Consider the following 27098-nt stretch of genomic DNA (forward strand, 5'->3'; position numbering starts at 1 on the left):
AAATCACTCTTTTACAATTGTTTATGCTCACGCTTTACTCTTGTTGTTGTTATTTTGGCAAGCTCCACGTGACAGGGGATCAGAGAGCGAGAGCTGCGGTAAGATGGTATGTCTGTCACCCCTCCACCATTTAGTATCGGCAAGTGTGTCATACCTCCGACTGAAGAGAGCAAGATCTTAGCAAAACAGTCTGCATGTTTCACACTCTCGGCCAAAATCAAGATGTTTGGAGTCTGCTAGTGTGGTGCCAGCTTTAAGGAACTATGCATTTAACCATCAAACAAAAGCCTTTATTTATGTCTCAGATACTAAACACAAACTTGTTTGTGACACAACTTTACCTTTAATGTGGATGAGCATAAGCTTGTGGAAAGGCACAGCGCTGTTGTTGGTCACCACCTCTGTAGACTTCACACTCCGTAGGTTGACTTTCCTAAAGTTCTCCTTGCTAGCCAGACCTGCCAGAGCCGCGTCAGCCAGATTAGAGTGCTTTGCCACTACAGACACAGCAAGAAAGAATTAAGACTAAATAACAGCATTCATAAATGGAATCACAATTTTAATAGCTACTTTAACGTAACAGGAGAAGGGAAGAGTGTGCACTATATTAGGCTCTTAATCACCACATTACTTAATTAAATCAAATAATGACTACATCTCCAGAAAGATGCATAAAAGTAATGTTCTACACAAAACACTGCCATTTCCATATTTTCTTTTAAAGGTAGTAAGTAGTAAGACATTCATAAATTGAACTCCCTGAATAGTGTAAACACTGTGATTCTGAGACACTTTCAAAACATTGCTCTGTTTAAATATCCCAACCAGCTCAACACAGCAACCAATGATGTGTCTGTGGGACAGGACTGTCTGTTTGACCGACCAATTGAGGACAGGGGGAGGGTTCAGGGAAAATTATTTTTGAATTCTTTTTGGTGTCAATAGTGGCACAGAAATTCTACACTTTAATTTAAACACAAAACAAAAAATGAAATAAATAAATAACAAGTGCAATCTTACTTCGCTCCATTTGTATCCTTTTGGTTTCTACGGACGCCACGTTGAGTCTCTGCTCAGTGTAAGCCTGTCTGAGGTCGTCTCGAGCTGCCAATGCACGGAGAGGGTTCTTTGAACCTTTTGTTTTCCTGGAAGGCCGCACTGCACGCTTGTGTTCCTCAACTGTTGATGTAAGTCTGGAATTTCAGCGGGAATCCATTCATGAGAGCAAGAACCGAGACCATAGAGAATATATCCTCATAATTCACATTTTGATATGTAATTTTACTTCCACAACATAGATGTGTCCTACAGAGGCCTGGTAAGCTGAAAATATTATTGAAGAGAGAATTACAAACTGCAGCATTTCCATGCAAGCTGATATCAGGTATACTGAAGAAGTTCTGTGAAGTTCTTGTGCATGCAAATGTACTGTATGCGGATGTGCAGATGTCTCAAGATGCAGTTTTAAAATTGGAAAACTTGCCAACCATGTTGAAAACACACCATCGATGCGCAAGATGCTGATGGTGCAATGGTAAAAGATGTCTGTCTAGCGCCTATTTATATAATAATATAATTGTAAAAACAGCACAGACAGATGCAAAAATGTGTTCCGTGTGAATGACTCCTAACACCTTCAAACGCTTAAGCATTTATACATGCATTTTCGACCACATCTGAATGTGGTTTAGTGGACATTCTCAAAACTTTAAGAACCCGTTTACACCTGTCTTTAGTGTCGTCCCGTTTAAAATTATTTGCCCAAAATGCATGTTAATGTCAGGTGTAAACAGGTCCTTAATACCAGAGTAATTAAAACAGTGTCTCACTTCGGTGTGTCTGACTGGATAGTGCTGAAGTCCTCTTCCACATCCAGCAGGAGACTGGAGCTCAGGGTAGTTGGTGATATGCAACTGTAGAACCGCCCAAATGTCTCCTCATCGTCCAGGGTCATCACCTCTTTCTCTTTCTCCTCAGTCACCTCAATTGTGGAGTTTTTAGTTCCTGGAATGCCTGCATGTTAAGTGGATTGAAGAGAGAAACATATATCACTCAACTATATTATGTATTAACACATATGTTATTAATATCTAGAGTAATTAAATAATACAAATAACCTTTATTATGAAGTCTGTCCAAGAAGGACTCCAATTTGTCAAGTCTTTTATCTCCCTCAGCATCAGGACAGGTGGAGATTTCTGTCAAAGAGAGACAATTTTAGACATGAGACATGGACACTCTGAAAAACACTCACAGACCTGAGAAACAGAGACAATTGATCTGCCAATACATCAACTGTTGTGTATATGTGCACAATATTTTCTGATTAAGGTCTATATTCTGTTTTTAAGTCTTTAATCTAAAAAAGATGTTTACATCTTTTCCTGTATCTATGTAAACAGCATATTTAAAAAAAATAAAAATAAACAAAAACTAAGACATTCTTGTCCATCAATTCTCTTGTGGAAATACTGAAGATCTTCTGGATATTTATAATGCTGCATTTAAAGGGATAGCTCACACAAAAATGAAAATTCTCTTATCATTTACTCACCTTCATGCCATCCCAGATGTGTATAACTTTTTTTTTTTCAGCAGAACACAAAGATTTTTAGAAAAATATTTCAGCTCTGTAGGTCCATACAATACAAGTGAATGGTGATCAGACCTTTGTAGCTCCAAAAATCACAAAGGAAACATAAAAGTATTCCATATGACTCCAGTGTTTAAATATCTTCAGAAGCGATATAATAGGCATGGGTGAGAAACAGAACAATACTTGAGTCCTTTTTGATTCTAAATCTCCACTTTAACTTTCAGATGTGAAATTGAAACTAAATAGGCACCACATGTGCCTTTCAGATGTAAAAGTGAAAGTGGAGATTTAGAGTAAAAAGGGACTTCAATTGGCCTGATCATCATTAACTTGCATCGTATGGTCCAACAGAGCTGAGATATTCTTCTAAAAATCTTCGTTTGTGTTCTGCTGAAGAAAAAAAGTCATACACATTTAGGATGGCATGAGAGTGAGTAAATGATGAGAGAATTTTAATTTTTGGGTGTACTATTCCTTTAAGTGATTTTGGACAGTAAATTAACCACCTCATTAATTCTCATGTATGTCTTTAAAATAACACAACAGAGCACAATTGCTGGGTTTCCATCCAAAATGTTTCGCATTTTTTAAGCGTATTTCTAAAAATTCGACATAAGAAAATACAAATTGTTGCGCGTTTCCATCCACTACGTAGTGCGCATTATTATGAGGGAGATGCCTCGTCATGGAGCATTTGAATTACCTCTCCCTGCTTTTGGGGACAGTTTTATAAACCATTTTCATCACCTTAATGTGCATTTTAACTAATGCAAAACTCTAGAAAATCCACCTCCTCCTAGCGCATTAAATTTTAAGCGAATGTACAAAGTTTATTCGCATATCAAGCGTTTCCATTTAGGATTTATAATGCACAATTTCTAAATGCGCATAAAAACAAAGATAAGCCATGACATTTCTTTTTAATGTTTGTAAAACACTATTCTTTTCTCCAAAAATGTGTTTGTTCAATTAAAAATTTCAAAACTGTATCTAATATCACCCAGAATTACCTTAGTTTAGACATGCACAGATTTAAATGAACATGGATATTCTGACTAAGGTGTTTACATGATCGAAATTCTGATTAGTACAGGCTGAGAAATTCTTCTAAAAATCTTCATTGTGTTCAGCAGATGAAAGAAAGTCATAAACATCTGGGATAGCATGAGGGTGAGTAAATAATGAGAGAATTTTTATGTTTGGGTGAACTATTCCTTTAACACCCCTTGAGTATTCAAACAGGATTACAGAAGATGTGTACCTTCTAATGGTTTGACTGGTGTGCTAATGATGGCCTTCTTGCTGAGGATGATGGGGACATCCTCTCTGTTAGGTGACACCAAGCCTAATGGGAAACAGATGTGCCAACATGAAAACATTCCACAGCAGCTTTATCACTGACAACAACCACATGATGGACACTAAAACCAGCATTCCAATAGTTTGCTTAGAACATGATTTGCAAACATTTAGCTTGGTTTGCTAGACCCATTTCCATTGTCCACTGAAATGGTTCACCTCTCTGAACAAGGTGAAAAACAAACCAAGTGAAAACATTTTCATTAAATTAAAATAAAAAACTAACATGGTAGGAAACACACATTTAAGTGACATCGGTTAACTCATTAACTTTGGCACCCCTAAAATAATAAAACTAAAATACACATACAGTGAAAAGTAAAAACAACTAAATTAAACTAGAACGACAACTCAAAAATAAACAGAAATAAAAGCTAAATTCTAAATTCTAAACTATAATAACCCTGAACCCAGGCAAATTTCTGTCCCCACCTCTCTTAGCCATTCGTCCAGCCACAGAGAACTGGGTGGAGTCATTAGAAGCTCCTTTGCCTTTAGTCTTCCATTGTTCCTCCTTCTCCTGCAAGATCTTCATCCGCTCAACCAGAGACATCTTCGGTTCTACATCTGCAGAAGACTTCTAAAGAGAGGAAGACAAAAACAGCATGACTCTTTTGGCAGTAAGCTGTTTCACTATAAAAAAGAGATTATGATACATCTCACACAAGCTCAGATCATGCTTTGAGAGTTTATGCCTTACAAGAGGGAACCCTTTCTTCTGCTCTATTGAACATAAGTACAGTGTTTACAATTAATCAGCAGTTTAAACATGCTTGCAACAAACTCTGAACGTTACACAGATGTTACTTCCCATAGCTGAGCATTCAACTGTGAGAAATTAATATTGCACACTTATCAAAGTCAAACTAAAAGCTCTGCATGTCAACAGAGGCTTTAGATTTATGGAAATCCTGCTCTTACGACTAAATTCAACTGAAATTAATTACCATGGATGTATTATATATATAAAAAATCTGTTCCCTGAGATTTAGCAGGGACATCTTACATTAATAATAATATATCTTCATATGAGCACTGGTGCACTTTACAGCCTTGGCTAAATGGACTGCAGTCCACTTGGCAAATGCAGATGCATTCATCTTTGTATTACTTATGCGGTCCCAGTCAAGTCATTGTAAATGTGATTGTGTTGACACACTTCAACAAATATCTTTCCCTGGAATTTACAGGCCCTAAAATGCCTGGATATATACAACAGGGAAACAGTTATTTGACTTAGCTGACATAGTCTGGAGGGAATTTTAATTAGAGGTACTACAGTCTGCATGTGGATCAATTGCAGTAGACCTTTAAATGTAGGTTAAACACAACTAAAGTGAAATATGAAGCCATTCGTTAAACTCAAATGGGTTTAACTGCTTTCAAATCAAATGGACTTCAAATTCACATGGCTCGCAGGCGGGACGGTTTCGACTGGACCCATGGCGGGCCAGTTTTCCACTGTGGAAGCCCAGAAAAGACACCCATCTTCAGATTGCCTCTGATTCGTTGTCCAGTGGTACATATTTGCAAGAAATATTTATGTTTCGTGTGCAGAAAACAGAACAAAACACCAAACGGAATTGCAAAAACAATGACTGGGAAATATTGCGAGGCAGAAATGGAACATGTGTTGCCTACATGTGCACCACAGCTCAACATGTCAACCATATGTGCCAATCACCAAGCCATGGCTGAAGATTATTTACCATAAGCATTGTAAGAATTAAAATGCAAAGTGAACTCAGCCATCTGTTATCACTCATCACCAGTCAGCCACTCTCACATTATGAATCAGACACTTCATGAATGAGCCCCATATGGAGTGTAATATCCACAGGTAATCTGTTATTGGAGTCCGTTACTCAGTCTGTGACTGTGAGAATGGGCCCTCAGGACTGAACAGGAAGAGGACTGAGTTACTAAACTGAAGGTTTAAGGCCTGCACTGCTTACTGTCTCCAAACATCTGGAACATGTGGTCATTGCAGGTGTCCCTTTCTACGCCAGAGTAGAAAAAGGCGCTTGTAAATTCCATGATTTAATGTTCAGAGCCTTGTGGATAAATAATACCTGACATGTTCCCGGTCCCTTCGACTGGATTTTGATTGTGCACACGTATGCACACAAATGTGCCAGAAACCATAAAGCTTAGGCAAGTCGTTACAGGGAAATTCCTGGTGCTGTGCGGAGGAAGGAGGTACAATACTTGCCCCAAAGCCTCACAGGAAGACCATTTTTCCTAGGAACTCTGTGTACCATACAGCTACAAAGCAATATCTTATTCAGGACCATCAGTTTTAGTTATAGCTGTCAATCTATTAAGAAACTGAATCAAGTTAATTACATATATGCCTCACAAACCATTTTTTTTTTTTTTTTATATTTGATGAGAAAGACCATCAAATTATAATAATTCAGAGACATAATTTTCTCAGATGAATAAAGCATTGAATAGAGATTATAAAAAGTGACTTTAGTAGTAAAGTCTGTAAACGGTCAATAGCTAGTTATATTGTTAGTTTTATTTCCATATCATTGAACATAAGCCTATCATTGGCCTTTCAGTCCACAGCAATCCATTTTGCAATAAAATTTGTGAATCTGTCTGAGGTAGACTTAGGGGTGTTCACACAGAACACATTCTTGTGTTTTGTCTGTTTTATTTTGTTAATTGTTAGTGCATGTGCACATAAGTCAGACTGTCGTCTTTGGCTGTTGCGTCACAGTTTTTCAGCGTTTTAAGACAATGATTCAAGTTAACAGTAGAACAACTTTTATAAAAACGTCTCGAGACTCCTCCACTGTTTCATACTGTTGTGTTCCATCCAGATATTTTTAATGCATCCAGTGTGAAAGGCAAAAAAGCATGTGCATTTAGGTGGTATTTCAAGCTTGATTGGTAATAAAATTCCTTATTAGGGAATTTACACACAGGTCAGGACGCATGATTAAACAAGTTATTGTTTAATTAACTGTACAAAATAACAAATTAAATTGACAGCCCTACTAATAAGGATATACGGAAAGTCCTGGAGAGCTGCCAATTTACCTTGGAACAGTTGTTCTTGTAACAAACAGGAGCCAAGTCTTTATGCATGAATTATTCAAAACAAAACAGCTAACATTAGGCTGCTCTCATGGGAAATGCAAAGAGTTAGTACCAACACGTATAAGGGGCATTCAGAAACATGCAGACAAAACAAATACCTATAATGCATAAAAAACTGAAAAACAACCACAGAAATCAATGTGCAGTGTTACTCACCTGGGAGTGGGGGACTACATACTATGCTGAGGCAGAGAGGGAAAGCAGAGGAGATAGAGCAGGTGCCTGAGGTGAAGAAGGGAGGAAACAGAAGGTAAAGACAGAAATCAAAAGGTCATTGTAATAAGGTTAGGTGAATTTTACGAAGAAATGTCTGGATCATCTAAAAAAAAAAAAAAAAAAAAAAAACAATTATGAAAAATGTTATTTTGCATAAAGAAATCTAAGGCTATTTTCAGGACCATTAAGATTTATAAAAAATGTTGCAGTGTGACATTATTTTCATGACATGACAATTAATGGAAATTTCCCCCGAAAGTTTTTTATGTATTATATCTTATAACTTTTTATATATAAAAATATTTTGTTTTTGTTTTTGTTTTTTTTATAAAACAGCATAAATAAAATTCAGTACAACTTCAAAATGTAAAATTTAAAATTTTTAAGCTGTTATTTTTTTCATAGAACACCTGAAAAATTAAATTTGTATTCCAGTTAACCCCTGTGGTAAACTTCAGTTAGATTTTACTGCAAATTATGTAAATAAAATACAATTAAATTAATAATAATTAAATAATTACCTATTCCTTAAATTGTCATGAAATGAATGTCACAATGCGAAAAATTTTAATGGTCCTAAAATTTGCCCAATTTTCTTTAGGCAAAATATAATTTCAATTTTATTTTACTTTTTTATTTACTTATTTATTTAGGGAAGAAATATGGCCTAGACATTTCTTGACAGTTTTCGTAAGATTCACCCAGTTAGGGAGGTATATCAGGGCAGAAAAATCGGAACAGACTGTAGAAGCTGCAGCATCTCAAAACCAATCAAAGTCTAAAAAAAAAAAAAAAACCCTGAACACTCAAATAAAAATCACCTAAAGCCAGCAGCTCACACTCCCCAAGCAAACCATTCATCATGTGATTCAATGATGGTCCAGCTGCTAGATTCAGAGGTTCAGAGGAGGGATTCAATGGTGTCAGCTGATGTCAGACTCATGGGCGAGAAGGTGCAAAGCTATGAGCCCCACCAGAGGAATAGAACAGAGAAAGAGAGGTTAAGAGAGTGTGAAACAGAGAGACTGGGCTGATGTCATTGTTATGGTTCCTAAGCTGGTTTTCCAAAGAATGGAATTACCTTTGTGTTTTTATAGGGATCTGTTTTAGCTGAGCTGACACTTCCCAAATCCCCCTCCAGTGAGTGAAGTGTAAGAGAAAAAAAAAAAAAAAGAAAGATCGAGAGAGAGAGATTGAGAGAGAGACATAGAAGGAAAGATAGAGGGAGATGGATGTTCTTTTCCAAAACCTAGAGTGCAGCCTATGCAGACAGCATTTTAAAGACCCCATGAAATTGCTTGACAAGCGCAAGGAGCTTTTGCAACAGGAACTTTGAGCGGAACATATCGAAGAGCTCATTCCTTTTTTAAATAGCCAATAGGGGAGGGACATTCTCATTGAAGAGAGCATTTGATTGGATAAAAATCTGATAAAAAATACGTTTTCAATATTTTTGGTCCGTCTTTACCAAAGAGAATGACTGTAAATATTAAATGCTGATAAATATGCTAAAAGACCATTTTGGCAGCATTTAGGAGAACACTAACATTGGATAGATGGCCTCAAAACAAACACACATAGACTATAAACCACAAAACTTTAAGGCATCATAAGAATGCAAATGCTGTTCCAAAAGGGAGGCAACTTAATGAGGGTAAGATGAAATGGTAAGCCAAATTCTGTGACAGCATTTCATATGTCCTTCATCAAGGAGGTCATTATAGAATACACTTCAAGCTCATTAACAAATAAAATCCAGTATGGAAATGTTGATTATAATAGATTTTACTTCAGTCACATAAAAATAAAAAAAATTGTTCAGTGTAATTAAAAATTTACTATTTTACCCAAAATTTGTTTGTAAAATTGGATCACTATTTGTGTGGCACACAGAGTTGCCGCCTATATAGAGCCTTCCAAATCAGTCACTTATGAGATTTTATTTTGAATATGATTCTGCCTCTAAACCAAACATGTTCTTCAGCAAAAAAATAAAGCTAGGTGTAGCACAATGAATAGAACAACACACAGTTGCGCATGACGTGTTTTTAAAAGTTGACCGTCCTTTTAACTCGACAGCATCTAAAAATGTGACGTTCATGCGCAAGACACTGAAAAACAGAGCGACACGCCACATCGGTCAAAAATGTCCATCTAGCACTGGGGTTTTCAAACTTTTTGATGCAGAGGACTCTCAAATATGACAATCACCTTGCAAGGGACCCCCTCCTAAAATATTTAAAGGTCAATATATATTTTTGTGTATGAAGACCAGAGAAAAATTAAGAAATATTTTAAGTGTGATATTATAAAGACACTTTAAATAATTAGATTTTATATTGTTATTGTACATAAGCCAAAATAAATTATTTAAATATTAACTGTACAGGGATGCACTGATGTATCGGCCAGTTATTGACCAAATTAAAACCTTCGGCTATAATCATCGACATAAACCACCAATATCAACCATAGTTTTTTCATATCGGCATTCTCGTGCTTATTATTGCAAATGCATACACATTAAAAATGTTCAATGCAATAAGTCACTATAAAAAAATTTAGTTTTAACGTCTCAATTTTTTTTAGTGTAAAAACGCTGATATGAAAAAAATGATGGTTCATTTATAATTATTTATGTGAATTTATTGTGTTGTATTAAGTTTATAATCATTTTCTATGTGCAATATAAAGAAATGCCTACCAAATTAATGAAATCTGAATGAGTAAAGTATAAAGTATATTGAATATAATAATAAATATTAAACATTTGTAATGTTCTATCATAATACATTAAATGTGAGTTCTATTGTTCAGGACTGCAAAAACAGAAATGCAATATATATATATATATATATATATATATATATATATATATATATATTAATTATTATTTATTTATTTGTATCTTTTTATCTTGTATTTATCTTGACTCTTAAAATTTTGGCCTGTATGTGTTCAAAAGATCCAATCCATGTTTAATGGAAATGATTTATTGTAAAAACAATAAAATGGCTTTTGTATGTCTTTGTACATTTTTAAAGCATAATCCCTAAGCAAAACAGTGATCTGATGACAAAATAAGGTGAGTAAGTGGCAAAGGATCAGTATCAGCCTATAGTTTTGTTAAAATTAGTACCGTCTCACCCAAAAATGTTCATATCAGTGCATTCCTAATTGTTTGGAAAATATTTAGCATTCTTTGTAGTATGTTGACCGCTTATCTTTTACCCAATAATGGAGTAATGTTAAATGTATAAACCTAAAGAGAAACATTTTTATTAAACTGGACTGTCAATAATGTGAAATTTGGCACAGAGTTTAAAACATTTTTTTTTTCTTTTTTACTTTTTTTTTTATATTCAAAAACACATTTTCTTTCTTGAATTTTTTCCATGGACGCCCTAGCACCCTCTCGTGGGCCCCGGAACCCAGTTTGAAAATCCTTGGTCTAGCATACACTTTTGAACACTTTTTGGTGGGTTTTTTGGACCTCAGTTTGAAAATCCTTGGTCTAGCACATGTAAACATAATAAAATAACTGAAAAACAGTGCAGATGGACTCAAAATGCGTTTGGTGCGAATGGCCCCTTATAAGGCAGCTACTGTACTTACGGTATGTTGGCAGCGAGACAGCTCACAAGGTTTAGGAACAGCGCTTGAGAAAGACTCAACATACTTGAGAAGATAAGGAAATGTGTCTCAAATCTTCAGCGTCCAGGTAGATTGTCCCTGTAATTTGATTTATCTGAAAAGGAGCAACACGATAACCCTAAAGAGACGATCCTCCACAGTGGTGATGCAACATTTGGCTGAATCATCAGACAAAGTGAGCAAATCACGTGTAAAATATTGCTCAGTGGGACATCTCAAGGATCCAGCAGACTGTAGTTTTCAACCCCAAGCTCCATTTCGTGTAAAAGGAATTATTGGTATAATCGGTAAGGTGGCAGAAGTGACCGATTCTGATGTCTGGTCAGTACATGACTGTCATAAATATGATGCATGACTGGTGGTAGGTTTGTCATGATACCAACATTTCAGTAGTAGATACTAATACCAGTGAAATGATACTACAGCAAAAACTAATATGATAATGAGCACACTCTTTTAGATCTTTAAATATATTTGCAAATTAAACTTAAAACAATTAGTTTTCACTTAATTCAAAATTGTTTCAAGTTTTTCCCTAAGTAATTGTTCAAGTAAACGGTGAGTAACAAAGAACAAGGAAATAAATTATGAGCAGTGAGTAGTTGTTATTAAGTCAATATTATTGTTTGATACCTGGATGTGGAGTTTTAAACATTAATTTATAAAGATTGCACTGACAAGATGCAATTTCTAGTCAATGGAACATTTAGAGTCATACATAGCTTGACAATTTTATATTCAGTACAGAAAGTTCAATGACTTTTCAGGGACTTTATAAGATTTTATTGATTTCCATGACTTTTCCAAGCATGTAATTCACAATTTTAAAATGTATTGATTTTACATTTTAAAAACAACTTAATACCTACTGTAAGTACTGGTACTTATCCCGAGTTGTGGCTTAGTGTGCCTTGGCTAACAGGAAGCAGCTGTAAGTGGAAAAGGGTGTCTGAAACAGGCGCCCCTGACACCAGAAGAACTGCATTTTTTCTTTTCAGGCCCACAGTGGGACAACATCTGCTCTGGCTCTGGTGTAAGCTGAGGATTTTTCTTTTCTTTCACAGAATCCATAGCAGATCTCATTACCAGCCTTCTCACAACTATAATTATGTTTCTGTACGTCTCACAGCGACTTCTCATGTCTTTCCCAATCTTTGTTATTGGCTCTTACATCTATATTCTGTGGTCCAACCACAATAACGCAGTGTTAAAAGCTTTTCATTTAGCTATGACTGTAAACATGTCACATTATATATCGATAGATCCACTAGATGGCCCACATGAAACTTAATTCGGGTTAGGTTTGATAACAAAAATACGTGTCGTCCCCTGTATTTTATTAAGTTGAGGAATTGGGAATGAGTCAGGTCAGTCCTAACCTCACTGACCAATCGTCTTGCTCAGTTCCTGATCTTCAGTCGGACAGACAGTGATTGCATCAGCAGAGGCCAGACCGAAGGAAGATTATCCAGAGAAATTTGGGATAAGTATGTCTTTCCGCCACACTGATTATGGGGATAGATTGAGGGGTATTTGTAGTGATGGAACTGGGCTTAAGTCATTTTTATCCAAGACACACTACGAGTCTGTTCCTGTCTCCTGTCTACATAAGCAGCTGTCTTCTACTGCAGCATCCTTACTGAAATGATGCCTCATAAGAAACCGATTTGGAACCCTCTACATAGGCGGCAGCTCCATGCATCCTTCAAATAGCGCTTCTCACACGCAGCGCACGGAACACTCAACTCGCAACTGATTTCAATATATGTGACTCAAGACAAAAGACGCAATTTTCTAATCAGCATAAATATGCACAGCACAAACACATTTAGGGTAAAATAGTCCGTTTTGTGTCATATTAAACTGTCATTTATCAATACTTTTCCGCAGTTAATGGATTATAAGTATATTTATTATCTAAATTTCTCTCACTTTGCCACCATCTTGGATTTATTTTTCCACCGAGCTCATCACAGTGCAGTCTGGGATCGCACACCCGGGGAACGATACGTATGATGCTACCTTAGCATTTGGCCAAAACGAGATATCTTAAGAGGCAGCATAATTAAGATACCTACGTTTTGGAACAGCCTTCACGTCGGGAGCGTGCCTATGATGTCTTAAAATACTGCCTCCAGAGGACGCTCACTAGGTTTTGGAACAGACCCTATAAGTCTTACTTAGAAATATGTTAAAATTATCTTAATGTGAGTGGTATTAAAAGGAATAGTTCACCCTGAAAGGAAAAGGCTGTCATTATTTACACACCCTTATTGTTCCAAATTTGTATGCTAATGTGTTTCTTCATGTAGCATAAAAAAATGCATTTTTGAAAAATCGTAAAGCAGCTTTTTCTATTCAGAGATGGTTTATAGGTTCATAGCGACCACTATGAGCAAATAATGTCTGAACTTTCATTTTTGCTGAACTATCCCTTTAAGAAGACCTTTTATCCGTTCAATTTAGTTTTATTTGTACAGTGCTTTTTACAATACATAGTTTCAAAGCAGTTTTACAGGAAAACAAAGAAAGAAAATGAGTGCCCAGTGAGCAAGCCAAAGGAAACAGTGTCAAGGAAAAAATAAACATATCCCTAATAAGTATATAGATGGTTGCATTGCGTTACTGGAAATATTTTTAAGAAAAAAAAATAATTTTAAGAACACAGGACCAAACTTATTTATACTCCTATATAATTGCATCTAAATAATTATTTTTTTAAATAGTCTGGGAGAGAGATGTGAGTGAGGATGTTTTGGAGAGAAACGAGATTACAACTGTGTGTCCCATAAAATAATATGTAGGATACTGTTGATTAAGTTGGGTGACCAGATCACAGGACTGCAGTGTGTTTTTGTTTGCCTCTTATGTATTATGATGGATGAGAATTCAAAAACTGGTAAATCAAAGCATTTTGGGAACCAATAGTTCATGATAAAAGCAAGAGAGCGAACACAATTGACCATCTTTATGTTTGGGTGTAACTGTATGTGTTTGTGCAGGGGACGCATGTAGCTGGAAATGCTGATCGGGTTTCAAGAATTAGTAAAGCTGAATGCAAATCCTCCTCTATCCATGCCCACAACCCCCTTCTCGGCAGGACGGCCCAGCAGGGGAACTTGCTGATTCAGCGCTGGAAACAAACTCTTACTGCCACACCCCACCCAGTGGAATACCCGTCCCACAAACAGCTCCTACCACAAGACCATTTTTCACACTGCCTCCACCCTACAGCCAAAAAGTCTGGTGCAGTGTTACACACAAAGAACAAAAGTGTACAGTGAAAAGTTTTATGCGAGTTCCAATTTAGCCCATTGTTGATTTAAAGTGTTTCGAGTGTGTGTATTGTGGGTACCTTCTTCTTCCAGGCATTCTCTTTTTCCTGCAGCTGGGAGTAGCGGTCAGACAGGGACGTCTGTACCACATTGGTGGCTTTATTCTTCTTCAGCTTGCTCCGCCAGTCATCATCACCACCCTTCAACTCTGCCAGTCTGCCAATCAGAGACCACATTTACATGCACTAAGAAAACAGGTTATTCCAGGGTTTTAGCAGAAAGCGGAGTTCTGAAACGTCATGTAAACAAGAATGCTGATTTCTTTATGCCGTTTAAGGGATTAAGAGAAAGTAGTTTAACACACCTAGGTTTCTTTCGGAGAACGTGGCTTAATGTGGTCATGAAAAAGCATAAGCAGCGTTCTGATGGGTGTTTGAAGAGTGCGTGTGTGTGGAGCAGACTGGGATAACAAACGTCATAGGATGGAGCCCAACAACATGTCAATATAGCGGAAAGAATTCAACATTTCTGTGAGTACAGCGGGAAAATCACATACAGTATAAACGATACCCATTTATACACACAAATGTAAAATAACTGTCCCTAATGTCTGCACATACGCACTTGTACACTGGGGGAATCCCGGAGTTTTATGTAAGAGGGAAACCCCCAATACTCCATTTCAATTCAGCTACAGGTCAGGATAGTAAGATAAGGAAACAAACACAGCAACAACTCTGGAATATCTGGAAATAAAGCGAATCAACAGAGAGTAACACAGTGAAGTCTTCCTCGGATACCATGTGTGTTTACACGAGCGTCATGGGAAAATTTAGTTGCTGTGGAGAAAGCTGCTTACTGACAGAGCCACATGTATCCACAGTTTCCCTGAGCAACCACTGGGCTGCGCCATGATGACTCTAATTGCCTGTTCTGTATTTCTGGTCTCGAGACACCAAGTAAAAACTGCCAAAATGAGCGATCCAGAGGACAACAACAACCATTAAAGTGTTACTTGGTGTAAAATTACATTTCAGGCTCAGCTTGTGCCATTTTGGCTGTCATAACCCAGAATAATTAATGATATCAACGTAACTAACCTCAAACCATCGCTTCATGTCATCAACACATTCAGATGAGGCACTGTCTGTAAGAAAATCGGTCATCTGTACTCGGTGAAGTATCAGCATGTTTTTTGACCATTTTTACAAATGTAATACCTTAAACATTACATTACCTGCTAAGAATATACACCGATGTGAGTGGAAACTCTGGAGACCGGAAACAGTCGAATCGTGGAACACTTCCACGTTCAGGAAGAAGGTGGATACGGGAGTAAAGAGTACGCCGCTTAAACTGTGCATGTAAACGGGAACGCTGTTTTCTCACAATAAACCGCTTTCTCGCAATAAGCTGCTTGCTGGTGTCCATGTAACCGTAGTCAGAAAGGGAAGGTGCTATAGAGACAGACAGAAGCTTTTGTGTTTAGATTGTGTTAGGGGTATTACAAATATTCCTCTAATGCTCTGGGTTCCTTCACTGTTGGGTAATTCTGGGTAATAGCACTCTTAATGAAGACATGCAAAGCCTTGATGCTCATGCAGGAGATGCAGGTTTGAATCTGGTCTGTGTCGATTCCTGATCCCATTCCCAGTCTCTTCTGCACCCACCCAGCCAAAAATACTGAAGCATCTACTAACTAACAACAACTGTCATTAAAAATTCAATTTCAATTACTACAATGCAAAAAAATTATTTTCCTACTCAGTATTTTTGTCTTGTTCTCCAGTAAAATTACCTGAACATACATAAAACAAGATAAAATAAACAACATTTATATTGGATCTGACTTGTTTTCAGAGAATATGTCTTAAATGACCCCAGCTTAGCTGGGATATGTGAAAAAAAGAATTTCACTGTATATGTGCAAACGTATAATGTGTGATAAATAAATATAATTATAATTATAAATTAGTTTTTTTTTTTTTTTTTTTTTTACCCACAAGCAAATAGGTTTTTTGTTGGTTTAATGCATAAATCATAAAACATTTTGAGGTTTACGCTGAAAACAAGAAACAATTTGTCAAAGTGTTGAGAAAAATAAACTCAATTTAAGATATACAGAACTTTCTAAAAACAAGTTTTATTATCTTACAAGGTAACAACTTGCTTAAGCAAATTTATCATGTTTTAAAGACATTTTTAGTAGAAAACAAGACTCTCATCATACCTCTCTTTGAGAGAAGAGCTCATGCTCCCATCTAAGCTGTCTAGCTCGTCCCCCTCTTCAGACTGGGAGATGGAGGGGGTTTTGTCCACAGAATCTGGGGAAGGAGTGCGAGGAGTCTCACTCGAGCTGCTTTCCTCTCTCTGCAGCCTCCTCTCCACAGTATCATCATCCTCTTCCTCCTCATTTCCATCAACAGCAATCAGCTCCTTGCTGGTTTTGGTGGCAAAATTAATGTTCCTCTCCAGCTCGGCAGGTTCTGCGTCCAGGCTAGTGGAGCGGCTCTTCTTCAGAATGCCTTTAATGCTGCGCTGAGATGAGTCTTGTCTCTGCAGGCCTGAAGTGGGGGCCTTCGGCTCTTCATCCATCTTCAGAGCTCCAGAAGAAGCCTTTGGCTCTTGGGAGCTTGCAGAATGCTGTTTCTCTCTCATTCTCTGTTTAATCTGTTTGACATAGAAGACATGTCAAAAAAAGAGGGGATCAGTTAGAGGTACTCTAGTCTTGGGTGGATCCAGTGTGATATTGTGGTCTTATCTGAAGCCCCTCAGAGCTCTCTGACATGTTTTGTTCTTTCTTTCTTTCCATCTATCTATCCATCTATCCATCCCTCTCCCGATACATGTTTGCAGGCTAGGGCTTTGTTTATGTATTGAATATATGCAATGTATTGTCAATGAATCGATTCAAAAATCTGATTAAAAGAGTCATTTGCATCACTCAAAACAGTTTACTGAAGTCTCTGTGCATCATTTTTCATTTACTTAAGTGTTTGAGTAAAAATATACTGTACGTAACACATGCCAAACATAAATTTTTACTTGATTTTTTATGTGATTCAGCTTTTATTTAAGACTTTTTTTTTTTTTTAGACTTTTTGAATCTCTCTATTAAAAACAAAAAATCTAGCAACAATGGCTCTTTGGTTGAAATGATATTTCCTGTTTAAAAAAAAAAAAAAGATATTTCCTGTTTAAGCAGACAACATATGTTGAAATATACACACAGAGCGCTTTAATAGGAACACCTGTACACCTACTTATTCATGTGATTATCTAACCAGCCAATTGTGTGGCAACAGTGCACTGCATAACATCATTCAGATATGGGTCAGGAGCTGTAGTTAATGTTCACATCAACCATCAGAATGGGGAAAAAATTTGATCTCAGTGATTTCGACCGTGGCATGATTTCTGTTGCCAGACGGGCTGGTTTGAGTATTTCTGTAACTGCTGATCTCCTGAGATTTTCACACACAACACTCTCTAGAATTTACTCAGAATAGTGCCAAAAACAAAAAAACATCCAGTGAGAGGCCGTTTTGCGGACAGAAACACCTTGATGAGAGAGGTCAACGGAGAATATCCAGACTGGTTTGAGCTGACAGAAAGGCTACAGTAATTCAGATAACCCCTCTGTACAATTGTAGTGAGCAGAACAGCATCCTAGAATGTACAACCCGTCGAACCTTGAGTCGGATGGGCTACAACAGCAGAAGACCACATTGGGCACTTTATTAGGACCATGGTGTTCCTAATAAAGTGCTCGGTGAGTATATGTGACTGGCTCCATCATTTTGTGTCACTTTTGACCTAGAAAAAACAGAGTTTTATAGTTAGAAGTCTAGGCTTTCAAATGATATAATTATTATGTTTCTTCTATAAATATAATCATTTAAATGTTGGTTGATATAATCATTTATATGCTTTCGTTCTTACATTAGTGCATAAAACTCAAAATGTGTTTCTGAGACAAAGTTACTCAAAATAATGGAGCAGGTCCCATACGTATATGTATGTGTATTTATTGAATATTGTAAAAATATCAGGATCTAATCTTTTAGCTATATCGTCCAGACAACTACTGGCTTATTTGGCTCAGAAGGATGCAGCGCTGCTTAAAGTTCTTGCCAACAATTACATATGGAGCAAATAACAGTCTGCAGCTCTCCTTTCAGGGTAAAAGAACATGCAAAACGTCACAAGTGCTAACCCTGAGACCTTTCATTTCCTTCTCCTGAATACAGGTGCCCAAATTCTCTCTACCAAAAAGAGAAAGAAAGGGAGAAAAAGAGAGAGAGAAACAGAGTGAGAGTGAAGGAGTGAAAAGCATTGCTGGTGGTCTGTTTAACAGCAACACAACTGCACACACACCCTCAGGGAAGGGAGGAATGCAGAGGCACAGTGACCCAGAGAGAGAGTGAGGGAGGTGGGTTCATCTGGCCGTCTGTTTTGTTGCAGAAACAGTCTTGTGTCATGAGGGAATTGAGAGGATGTCTAGAGCCACTGTAAATCAGCACTAATGAGGACACTACAGTACAGTAAGACATACAGACTCTGATGAATGAGGAGTGTTATGAAAATACATTATTGTAAAAGGAGTACAGTTTAAGCTCTGATAAAAAAAAATAATTAAAAAAAACATATAGAGCTGCCTACCTAGACGGCATTTTAAGGTTTTGTAAACTCACAATTCTGCTACCTTCTTTTGGTCAAATTTTAAGTTGCCATTATTGTGGAAGGGCAGAAGATTAAAGTTTTGATCAGGCAATATAAAAAGTGGCTTTAGAAGTATGTAATATATTGTTTACTTCTATATCATTAAACATACGCCTTTCATTGGCCTACAGTCTTTATTACAGATTTATTTATTACAGGGGCTTGAATAAGGACTTTGGTAAACATAATTTGGAACTATGAAATCTTGAGATCATTGCATTTGGAATTGCGCTCTGTCCAGCTGTGTCTGAACGCAAGAACGCCTTCTCATCGCTTGTGTCAAGAAAGTGTGGTTTGTGTGGTTCATTCTCTGTACAGCTGTGCCCATGCAGCTGGAGTTTTACTTACTGCCCCCTGCTGAAAACAGGTGGTACTCCAAGCTCGAATTCCTCAGATGGCACTGATTTTACGCATTAAATGCATACATTTTTAAGTTTAAAGTATACTTTGCTATCCATGTGCTGCTCTATGCCGCACATAGCGCATGACATAAATGCTGTCATCAGCTCTTCCACGTGCAGCCCAGTTTTGGTAACCTCGCGCACATGTATGCATCTTTGTGTCACAAAGCAGTCGTAGAGCATATGCACTGAACCCATCCATTCCGGTTCATGGTCAAAAAGGTAAACAGTACTTTGAAAGGCTAGAAGTAAGAACAGCCGACGTAAATGCACCAATTTCAAAATGTTGCAGCTAACAGTAAGCAAGTAATACTCTCAGCTCTGTTGAAAAGATTTTTATATCATGTTTAAATCCATTTGACAGAATTCCGGCAGAATGTTCTACAACTTATCAACAAAGCTTTGGTAAATGTGGTTTCTCTGGAACACAAACGCTTTCTGATGATCTGGAATACTGAAGCAGCATGGAGCAGACAAATCATGAACAGCGTGGAGCAGACAAATCATGAAATCATCCTCAGTCTTGGCTGTTGTACAGCACAGAATGCTTTACATTTTCTCTCTCACCTTCTCATCTTCCTTCCCTTTCTCCACATCCTCCTCTCCTGCAGTGAAGGCCTGAGAGAGGGAGATCTTCTCTTTATCGTGTCTCACATTCATGCTTTCTTCAGAACTTTGCTCACCCTCATCTGATAAGGAAAACTGGGATTGACTGCAGACAAAAAGATATATATAGTATGTGAGAAACACTTGCTAGTGATATACCTTTAAACATCATATCATCATACCAGTAATTCCCAAACAGAGGGTACTTAAGCAGAGCCCAATGGGTCTTTAAAGGTTTAAACTCTTTGTTTTTGTTAATCCTGTAAGTCTTTGTTACTGTACCTTTAAATCGTAACATAAAATGTGTACAAATGATTTGCTGAGCTTCTGTAAGTATTTAAATTCCACCATACAAAGAGTACAAATGGCTGTGTTTGAGTGGCTGAAGCTGAGTGGTTATCATTAGTGGGGATTAACCAATGCTTTATAGGTCAAATAAACAAATGAAAACAGCTGTTCTGATCATTCTCTGTAATGTTTTATGAAAATTCAGGCAGCTTTCCAAAGTTAATCATTGTGAATGTTATAGTGATGTTTGCAGCCAAAGAAGGAAAGTGAGGAAAAGCATTCGGTTCAAACTCCACCAAAGGGAAGACATACACTCAGCTCACACACACACACACACACACACACACACACACACACACACACACACACACACACACACACACAATACAATATACAATGCAATAAACAATAGTGGTTCTTAACTGGTTTTGCTTCAGGACACCAATTTTTTATATTTTACATCAATTGGACAATACAGTACCAAACTTAACTGTACAAAAGTAAACAAAAATCTCCTTAAATCAAACACTGAAATGTATTATTACAATTAACTGATTAGCCCAAATATATGCAAAATTGCATAGGCTGAAGTGGAAAATTGGCAATTTTGGTCAATTCAAATTACATTTATGTTTATTTGTACCTTGCATAATTGTTTATAGTTTTTGACTATGAAGGGAAGTCAGACAATTTTCAATATTGGCATCTACCTATTTTGGCTAGCTTCAACCGAATTTGCATCACAGTATCATACATTTGACATTTGATTGGACAAACAGCCTTTGATGTGAAAATATAGGAAGTGTTTTCTTCTTCCTTTTTAAAGGTTGATGAAACTAGTTATTTACAGTCCTCTGTCACCCTATTCGTACTAATATGATAAGGTGCCTTTTATTATTCTCCCTGCTGTCCATGACCCTATCAGAACAGACCTATGAACCACTTCTTATGGGTCACGACTCACGAACCACCAGTTGCGAACTACTGATCTACGCTATTAACTCACACTATCTGATAAGTGAGTGCACGAAGATCACACTGTAATTGATAACAACACACAAACCTAAAGCCACACACTCAAACATTCGCCCTTATGTTTTACACCTTCACTTCAAAGCAATCTGTGTGAGTCCAAAGCCTTTTCACCTAGGACTGTCAAGCTACACCCAGAAGATAAAAGCACACTGTTAGTGAACTGTATGTCAGTGAACCAGAAACATTCACACACACTCTCATATGTGTACATTGAGTGTAAAGGACCTGGATATTGCATTTTACATCACATCAGACTTAAATAATAAGAATAACTAGAAGACCCCTGCTAAGAGAATGAAGCCAGATCAGATGGGATCCAGACCCCAGAATATGAAGTTCCAACAAAAAGTTAAATTTATTGCAGATCTTTGTCTTAAATACAGCAGTACTCTATCAAAACCCTACAACCAGCCTGCCTGCGCTTAAGAACAGCCATTGTTGGTGAAATATCCATCCCAGAACCCCTCAGTTTGTGACTGCTTGAGACAGCCCAGACAGTGCAGAGGAAGGTTGGTAACGTGGAGCACTTGGGCATAACGCAACCAACCAGTGAAGGGTAGCAGAGATCTGTTCTTTAGTGTAATGAGAACCAGACCTACAATGGCCAATAAATTAGACTCCCTACATTCTAGAAACATGTGTGCAAGCCACCCACACAAACACACACGTTAACTTGGCTTTCTAAATGGGGACATACCATAGACCTCTTTGTTTTTATATAATATAAACAAATTATAATTACAATAGACCAACATTTATCCACACCCTAACCTTATGCCTACAGGTATTTTTTTTATTATTTTTCTTTTTTTTTGTTTACATTTTTAGAATAAAAAAAAGTGTTTATTTATAAATTAACTTTCCTATTGAGGAAGTCCTCAAATGTATCGGTAAAGGGAGGTTTTGTCAGATTTTGCTCATTTTGGAGACTAATTTGTCCTCAAACTACAGCCAAGAATGTACACACACACACACACACACACACACACACACACACATACACACACTAAGTTTTCTGTTTAGCTCTGCTCATACTGTACTTACTGAATGCACTGCATCATTTTATTTCTTATTCTTTTTCTTGTTTATTCATTTGAATAATTTTTACCTTTTTTTAAATGTATTTTATTACTTTTTATTCTCATTTCTTGTTCTTAATTGGTTTTAAAATTTATTTTATCTTGTATTGTCTTTATCATTTTTATGTAAAGCACTTCGAATTTCTTGCCTTGCCTAGCATGGTGACGACTTTCAATTGACTGCTATTGTCTGACTGCCTTTACAGCAACCATTTTGCATTTTCAGATTTTTATTAAAACACTTTTTAGATGTCTATAAGTCATTTTCCCTGAGTGCCTCCGAAGGCACTGAAGATTTAGCTCACTTTTAGGGACAATTTTGCTAAAGTATAGCTAAGTACGTACACAAACACACAGCTCATGCATCATATTGCAAGTATTCCGAAGGAATATTAAAGGTTTTGGTGAGAAACAACCTGCTTTTAGTTCTCGCATGAACATGTGAGCTATTGTGAACGAGCTTCGCTCATTGTGCTTTTAAACAAAATATTTTTTTGTTGATCTTCATTTAAAAAAAAAATCTACTTTGCATCAGAAATAAGTCACACAGGTTCGGAATGACATGAGGCTAAATTATGACTATGATTTTCATTTTTGGATGAACTATTCCTTTAATAACCTCTTACACATGCTATTGTTGAGCTACTGGTTTACCTTCTGGAAAGCTCATCACAAAAGAATGAAGACAGCCATACACTCAAAACAAAAACACATACACACACAGTCAGTAGGCTTCAGAGAGATGCTTATCTCACAGACAGGCATTTTGCATTCATTTACTGTGACTCACTGCCCTCCAGTGCCAAAACTCAACCAGCTCTGAGGATTATAAACTCCAAAGAACAAAGCTTGTGTGAACTGCATCAGAGGGACTGTACACAATTGAACTCAAAACTAGACGTAGGCTAAACAAACCAGCTGGCAATCCATTTTACCCCTGATTACCTGGTGGAAACGTTCCTGTTCTCCTTGTTGATTTGGTCTTTTTGTTGCTCACCATTGTGGGTAATGTCTTCTGCATGGTTCTCTGGGGTGGGCGAGATGTCGGTCTTCTCCAACCCCTGGTGGCCAAAGGGAAAAGAAAAGAAAAACTGTAAGAATACTGGCATGTAAAAACAAAGCAAGGAGCCATGGGTACTTTCCACATCAAACTAATCCTCCAGGGATGTGCCATTCAGAATCTCACAATTAGCCATTCAGAGCCATGCGTTTTTCTGAAGTCTTTTTACAAAGCCATGTTGGGCAAAGCAAGAGGGGCTATGCGGGGCTGCAGGGGTCCTGGCGCGCACGCATGCACACACACACACACACACACACACACACACACAGAAAGAGAGAGCCTGGGAAAAGCTGTTGTCTTAAGATTGAATGAGGCTGGTGGGAGAGAGGGACTTAAGGAAGTGCACAAAGGTCAGAGTGGTTTTGGCTGCTCTTGTTTCAATCACTCTGAGGGTGAGAGAGCGAGAAATGGGGGAACTGAGGTGTGACTCATTCAATAACTATTAAAGAAATATTTTGGGTTAAATACAAGTTAAGCTCTATTGACTGTATCTGTGGCTGTTTGAAAGAAAAAAAATCTAACAAATGCTAAAAAATATATACACGCCTTTCGAAACAAAGATTAAGAGTTATACAGTATGTGTCAACATGGGACTCGAGTGATAAAATTGCTAACCATGCTCTGCACAGTAAGGCCTATCCAATTTATCAATGCCTGTCATGACCACGAAAAGGTGGTAAACCCAGTAACTTCCGCGAGATATGTGCAAGGATACAGGAAAGGGACTGTTAATACTGAGAAAAATCCAACCACAGGTAGAGCTGACAAACTCATAATTTTTTTTTTTATGATTATAGACTATACTTTATTTTTAATTAACAATGTAACAATGTCACTAACAAAGTCTATTTTGTTCATGTCACTTACATAGTAAACTTAAAGCACCTTTGGCAGTGATTACAGCCTCAAGTCTTTTTGGGTATAATGTGACAAGCTTTGCACACCTGGATTTGGGGATTTTCTGCCATTTTTCTCTGCAGATCCTCTCAAGCTCTGTCAGGTTGGATGGGGACCATCGGTGGACAGCCATTTTCAGGTCTGTCCAGAGATGTTCGATTGGGTTCAAGTCTGGGCTCTGGCTGCGCCACTCAAGGACATTCACAGAGTTGTCCCTAAGCCACACTTGCATTGTCTTGGTTGTGTGCTTAGGGTCGTTGTCCTGTTGGAAAGTGAACCTTCGGCACAGTCTGAGGTCCTGAGTGCTCTGGACCAGGTTTTCATTAAGGATATCTCTGTATTTTGCTGCGTTCAGATTTCCTTTAACCCTGACCAGTCCCCCAGTCCCTGCAGCTGAAAAACACCCCCACAGCATGATGCTACCACCACCATGCTTCACCGTTGGGATGCTATTGCGCCGGTGATGAGCGGTGCCTGGTTTCCTCCAGACATGATGCTTGGAATTGAGGCCAAACGGTTCAATCTTCATTTCATCAGACCAGAGAATCTTGTTTCTCACAGTCTGAGAGTCCTTTAGGTGCTTTCATGTGTCCTGCACTGAGGAGAGGCTTCCGTCTGGCCACTCTGCCATAAAGCCCAGATCGGTGGATTGTTGAAGTGATGATTGTCCTTCTACAAGTTTCTCCCATCTCCACACATGATTTCTGGTGCTCAACCAGAGTGACCATCGAGTTCTTGGTCACCTCTCTTACCAAGGCCCTTCTCCTCCGATTGCTCAGTTTGGCTGGGCGGCCAGCTCTAGGAAGAGTCCTGGTTGTTCCAGACTTCTTCCATTTAAGAATTATGGAGGCAACTGTGCTCTTGGGAACCTTCAATGCAGCCGACATTTTTTGTAGCCTTCCCATGATCTGTACCTCGACGCAATCCTGCCTCTGAGCACTGCAGGCAGTTCTTTTGACCTCATGGCTTTGTTTTTGCTCTGATTTGCATTTTCATCTGTGAAACCTTATAAAGACAGGTGTGTGCTAGGGTTGCGTGGTACTAACGAAATATTGCGATACCAAAAAAATGTAAAGAAATAATATACAGTCCTATTCGCTGCGTGCTACAGAATGAGAGGTGCCACTCTCTATCTACTTCATACAGACACACAAACACAACACACACTACTGGTGCTTGATTTTCATGCAGTGTGTTTAGTGTATAAAAGGTTGTGAACACTCAAATCTCCTTCTCTGGTGCAGCTTGGATATTTTAGCTTGCAAGTTGCAATGGGAGTATTACAGCATTAATGGGAAGCTTGATGTAACTAACCCGTCACAAAAAGGAAGAACTCAAATGTCTGTCAAAATAAAAGTCCTGCTAAAATGAAAGCTCTATTTATGTCTGAAAATTGAAGATAACTAGTGTATAAAAATGTTATATTCAAAAAGTCGCAATAATACCCATAATAAAAGAAGTATAATATTAAATGGTTGTTTTATGATTATGATTATCATCTGTAAGCAATATCACAAAAGCGTTCTGAATATCAGCATGTTGTGATTCAGCCATAGCAGCCTTGTGCCTGAGGTAATCAGATTTTTTTTCATTAATGTTTCATTAAAGCTCTGTTGTGCAGCATTTTATTTTACCAATAGTAAAATACTTTTTTTTTGTGTTAAAAATGAATTATTATATTTTCATCTGATTAAAGCTGCATGTATTAATCATAAGCTTTAATTAAACATTTAACATGGAATCCAGAAATTTAAACTGAAAACACAGAATCTGTAAGACTTTATGCAGTTCTTTTAATTAAGTCATTTTCTATGTAATTTCATCAAAAATCTGAGGTTTTTATTTGTTGCTAAGTATCGATTCAATATCGATCCTGAGGTACCAGAACTGGAACCGTACTGAAGCCAAAATGTTGGTATCAGAGCAACCCTAGTGTGTGCCTTTCCAAATCATGCCCAATCAATTGAATTTGCCACAGGTAGACTCCAATCAAAGTGTAGAAAAATCTCAAAGATGATCCAGAGAAATGGGATGCACCTGAGCTAAATTTCAAGTGTCATAGTAAAGGGTCTGAATACTTATGTCAATGTGATATTTCAGTTTTTTCTTTTTAATAAATTTTGCAAATCTGTTTTTTGCTTTCTCAATATGGGGTATGGAATGTAGATTGATGTGAAAAAAATAAATAATTTAAAGCATTTTAGCATAAAGCTGCAACATAACAAAATGTGAAGAAAATGAAGGAGTCTGAATACTTTTTGAATGCACTGTATACATTACTATTAACATTGTTATTATTATAGAATATTAGAATTTTATTATGCAATTAATATGGAGAAAATAAATTGGATTTTTAGTTCCAGAACCGTTGCAATCTAGTGCAAAGCCGTTCATTCACCTAGAACAGTAATCCTACTACTTACTAGGGGTGTGCAGCGAAGCCATTATCTGTATTTGTATCTGTTCATATGACAAAATTATCTGTATCTGTCTCTGTATTCGGATAGAACCGGGTGTGGGTGGGGCTTAAACCGGAAGTGCTTCAAAACTAAATGAAATGCCCATTTTAAATGTTACTCTTACATTTATAGTTTCTGTTAATAAAATATGCTTTGTAAATGCCTTTTCTGAATAATAACTTAATAGTAATAATAATAATAATAATAATAATAATAATAATAATAATTATTATTATTATTACACAACTTTAATATAAAACTATTATTTTATTATAATTTTTTTCTTACCAGATGAAGCTGAATTTGTAGACTACATTAACTGTGGAACATGTTAACTGTG

General features: G+C 37.2%; 1 protein-coding gene across 7 annotated transcripts in view; it reads right to left on the reverse strand.

Annotated features, from left to right (window-relative positions):
* The window catches only part of LOC127426797 (supervillin-like), an 89238-nt gene that overhangs the window by 14082 nt on the left and 48058 nt on the right, over window positions 1–27098 (reverse strand). For 6 of the 7 annotated variants that reach the window (XM_051673829.1, XM_051673830.1, XM_051673832.1 and 3 more), the window contains 10 exons: window positions 23288–23403; window positions 19902–20046; window positions 16442–16881; window positions 14292–14427; window positions 4388–4535; window positions 3858–3941; window positions 2118–2198; window positions 1830–2013; window positions 1021–1193; window positions 342–497 (listed from right to left, as the gene is read on the reverse strand). In XM_051673829.1, the coding sequence (XP_051529789.1) occupies window positions 342–497; window positions 1021–1193; window positions 1830–2013; window positions 2118–2198; window positions 3858–3941; window positions 4388–4535; window positions 14292–14427; window positions 16442–16881; window positions 19902–20046; window positions 23288–23403 (1663 nt within the window). The remainder of the gene's footprint in view (window positions 1–341; window positions 498–1020; window positions 1194–1829; window positions 2014–2117; window positions 2199–3857; window positions 3942–4387; window positions 4536–14291; window positions 14428–16441; window positions 16882–19901; window positions 20047–23287; window positions 23404–27098) is intronic. The other variant, XM_051673836.1, reaches the window with a different exon arrangement.

The sequence above is a fragment of the Myxocyprinus asiaticus genome, chromosome 36 (assembly GCF_019703515.2).
Source record: "Myxocyprinus asiaticus isolate MX2 ecotype Aquarium Trade chromosome 36, UBuf_Myxa_2, whole genome shotgun sequence".
In the NCBI taxonomy this organism is placed as follows: Eukaryota; Metazoa; Chordata; class Actinopteri; order Cypriniformes; family Catostomidae; genus Myxocyprinus; species Myxocyprinus asiaticus.